Source organism: Macrobrachium rosenbergii, chromosome 47, assembly GCF_040412425.1.
Source record: "Macrobrachium rosenbergii isolate ZJJX-2024 chromosome 47, ASM4041242v1, whole genome shotgun sequence".
Lineage (NCBI taxonomy): Eukaryota > Metazoa > Arthropoda > Malacostraca > Decapoda > Palaemonidae > Macrobrachium > Macrobrachium rosenbergii.
The window spans coordinates 9522499-9526492 of record NC_089787.1 but is presented as its reverse complement, the minus strand read 5'-3'; the positions used below and the strand labels follow the sequence as shown (position 1 = coordinate 9526492).

At 35.2% G+C, this 3994-nt stretch overlaps 1 protein-coding gene across 1 annotated transcript; it reads left to right on the top strand.

Moving 5' to 3' along the window:
- Nucleotides 1–2683: 2683 nt before the first annotated feature.
- On the top strand, nucleotides 2684–3595 carry LOC136830847 (uncharacterized). The gene has a single exon (XM_067090825.1). The coding sequence runs from the start codon at nucleotides 2684–2686 to the stop codon at nucleotides 3593–3595; it is 912 nt and encodes a 303-aa protein (XP_066946926.1).
- The last annotated feature ends 399 nt before the right edge of the window (nucleotides 3596–3994 follow it).

Below are 3994 nucleotides of genomic sequence, written 5' to 3'. Positions count from 1 at the left end.
TGGGATGAGCCTGAAAAAAGTATAATGTTTTGTGAGAGGAGTTAGAGAAAAAACCTTTATGATTGTTAAGTACAATAAATAACATATATTTTGCGTGTTTGATTTTTTAAATAAAGAATGAATTATTTTGCAATTAAATATTATCCTGCCTTCATTTCAACAACAGTAACTTCAGTATAAATAAATAGTTATAAATAATTTATGAACGATTTCATCATGTCTTTTAAATAATTTATAATTAATCTATAATCGACTTTTAAAGATTAAATCTGCTGTTCATTGATATACATGAAAGGAAAATATTACAACAGACATCATCTTCAGTGATCGACAACCAAGTAACACTGCAATGCAACGAAGCCATCAAAATGACAGTCGAAATTAATCTGTCTCATTGACATGCTGGTCCTCTCCCATCCCATTTCTCACCATCCGTTCACTGTTCTGTACAGCGAAGTAAATAACAGACACACCACCTGATGATTGTTTGTCAGCCACTCGCCTGTTTGGAGCTCATGCGCTATAATTACATTCCGATCGCTAAGTAAGTCACACTTGCGGATCCAAAAAAATTTCATTTGGGGAGGGGCACCAATTTTCATGTTATACATACTTACATACATACATACATAAATATATGTGTATATGTATAATATATAGCCTATTTCTATAATAGATTTTTATTTTTTCCCCATTTTTATATTTCTCATTTATGTTATTATCTAAATCTTCAGTATTATTATTTTGTCATTATTTTTCATGGGGAGGGGGAGGGCACGTGCCCAGTGGCCCCCTACCCCCTGGATCCGCTAGTGGTAAATCATCAAATGAGCCCCGTTAGAAACTTCTGGGATATACAGTTGGGAAATACTTTCCTCTTCCTAAAAGCCTCTCTCTCTCTCTCTCTCTCTCTCTCTCTCTCTCTCTCTCTCCACAGTAGCATTTATCCTTTAGTTCTATAATTAGATATGAGGTCTCTTCACAACCAATACATTACTGTCCTCATAAATGGAATTAGAGATAAGTAGTTTGAAGACGAGAAGCGTAAATTCTAAACCTTGTAATATAATTTCCTTGATGGTGCATATTTATAATATATCAGACCGTAAGATTTTCTTAACAAGACATTAATAACTCTGAATTATTAGTAATTTCTATCAGTTAATAATTATCGATACATATCAAGTGCAATGCATCAACATAAACATTGACAATGACTGTGAATGCTCATTTGGATAAAAAAAAAAAAATGCTTCAGTTACGTTGTAAGCTGATACGCAGATTTCCAGTGACAAATCATAAGACGCAGCATATCTTGTCAACCGTGTTAATAATCGATGAAAACCTTTTGTGAAGCTCAAAGTCTTTTGATAAGGTCTTCGATATAAGGCCATCAACATCCTTTGATAGATTGAGAGATTCCCTATGGATGGAGCGTCCTTTTCAAAGGCGGATACCCTCAAAGGAGACTTAATGAGCTTCTGGGACCTACGTTATTTTGAAGTACTATTGGCACAGAGAGCGATGTGGAAAGACACATGCAAAGAAAGATTGGTTTGTTGTTAGAGGAACACGGGAGATGGAGGACTGAGGCACCGATACACCTATAGTAGTACCAATCTATGGTGAGGGTTTTGTTGGGACGAAAGTCATTTAAGTGCTTTGCCAGACTTCCATCCTAAGGAAAATTTTATGGAATATAGGTCGTTGTTATACAACAAAACTGAAGGGAATTACTCTGAAATATTTACTAAACATGGCTTTTATGTATACAGTTGTTAATGATCAATATTTTAAACAGTTTTTCAATATCATATTTGAGAAACGTGGCACACATGGTGCCACATCTATAATCTCGATTCTCAGGTCAAGTATTGAAATCTGTATCTGTCAGTTAAGAAACAATAAACCCTTCGTTAATCTCTTAAGAATGGTCAAATCTTATAAAGTGGTGTCCTTTATGGTGAAGGTGAGGATTAGCGGATGTAAATATAGTTGGCGCTCAAACATGCGTGTGTGTGTGTGATTAAATGCTTAAGAGATGTTTGTTATCTAAACTTTTCTATGAATAGAGAAATTTTAATATGAAATTGTTTTTTCCATCTTTGATGTTATTTTTTTCTTGTGTAGATTGTTTCAAGACAACAGTCAACTGAATATAAAAAAAAAATATTCGGGTGATAAGATGAAAAAATCTAAATACTGTGGGTGGTTAGGATTGAAATTGGTCTGGAGTTGCCAAACATCGATCTATTAAAATTTTTAATGAGGTAAAGGGAGCAGTTTAGTAACTGAAATTAATAAATTTACTCCAAAAATGATTGAATCTTGATTGTTGTACACAGATCCCGATGAATATTGTGTTAAACCAGTCATTAATATTAACCTTTTAAAGTGAAGAAATATGGCTTTGGTATGCACTTCTTAGACCTCGTGTCTCGGGCCAGGCACCGGTATATTATGGGCTGCAGTTGTCATTATAGGACAATACAGCCTTTTGTAGTCGTCATGGATGGTCAGAGTTCCTCACTGGGAGTATTCAAGGACAAGCAAGGAAAATTATTCATCATGTGTTAAGATACTTCACAATGGAGAAACAGAACGGAGGACCCATTACTAATGTTGCAAATGCAACTCTTCGTACAGCTGAGGCAACAAATTCTGTAAAGCTACAGTTGAACGAATGTATAAAGAAGCACTAGAGTCGCAAGAATTATTTGGTGACCCAGTTTTCGAGATAAAGAAGAGGAAAAGATCAAAACCTGTGACTGGTTTGGATGACTTTGACAAATGTTTGCTTCGTCGGATAATTCTCAAATTTTACGAGAGGAGAGAAATTCCAACCATTAACAAAGTGTTGTTTGAAATGAGGAAAAGAACGGGATTCAAAGGTGGTAGAGAATCAAGAAAAACTGTGAAAGAAATCGGTTTCCGGTACGCAAAACTCGATGGTAGGACATTTTTGATGGAACGATATGACGTGCAGTGCTTGCGAACAAGATTCCTAGGAAAAATGCAAAAATTCAGAGAGAACGGACGAAATGTAATTTATCTGGAAGAGACTTGGGTTAATCAAAATTACAGGGTGGGAAAATGCTGGAAAGATAATAAATCCGAGAATGCTACTGGAATTAAAGTGCCGTCAGGAAAAGGTGGCCGACTTATAATTCTGCATGCAGGCTCTGCAGAAGGCTTCATTCCAAACGCTGAGCTTAAATTCACTGCAAAAAATGATGGTGATTATGACCGTCAAATGATTCACAAAGTGTTTGAAGAATGGTTTCTTTGTCAGTTGCTCCCGAACATACCACCAACTTCAATTGTTGTGATGGATAATGCTCCTTATCTTTCAAAGAAAGTAGATAGACTACCAACGATGCCAAGCAAAAAGGCAGTAATTACAGAATGTCTCATCTCTAAAGGTGCGAAACCAACAGAGAAAATGTTGAAAAGTAAACTTTTAGACATGGTAAAGGAGTACTCCGTTAAAATAAAAGACATTTATGTCGTAGATAAAATTGCAGCAGAAAATGGGCATGAAATTATTCAGCTTCCTCCCTACCACTGCCAATACAACCCGATAGAACTAAAATAATTTGGGGCCAAGTTAAAAGTTTCATAGCGAAACGAAACAATTTTAAGATGGTGCAAATCTATCGGAACTTACCAAAGAAGCTCTGGATACTGTGACGCCTGAAAATTGGGAGAAGACCGTAAGACATACCGAGTGATTGCGAGTGAAAGATGCACCAAAAGATATTTTGATAGATAAATATATTGACTCTTGGCTTTTCCGATGAGGAGTCCTCTTAAAGCAACTCTCTCTCTCTCTCTCTCTCTCTCTCTCTCTCTCTCTCTCTCTCTCTCTCTCTCTCTCTCTCTCTCTCTCTCTTTATATATATATATATATATATATATATATATATATATATATATATATATATTATATTATATTATATTTATATTATATTTATATATACATACATACTATAAA

Bases quoted from the DNA above. Each gene is read 5' to 3' on its own strand.
- LOC136830847 (XM_067090825.1), top strand. From the start codon at position 2,684: ATGTATAAAGAAGCACTAGAGTCGCAAGAATTATTTGGTGACCCAGTT.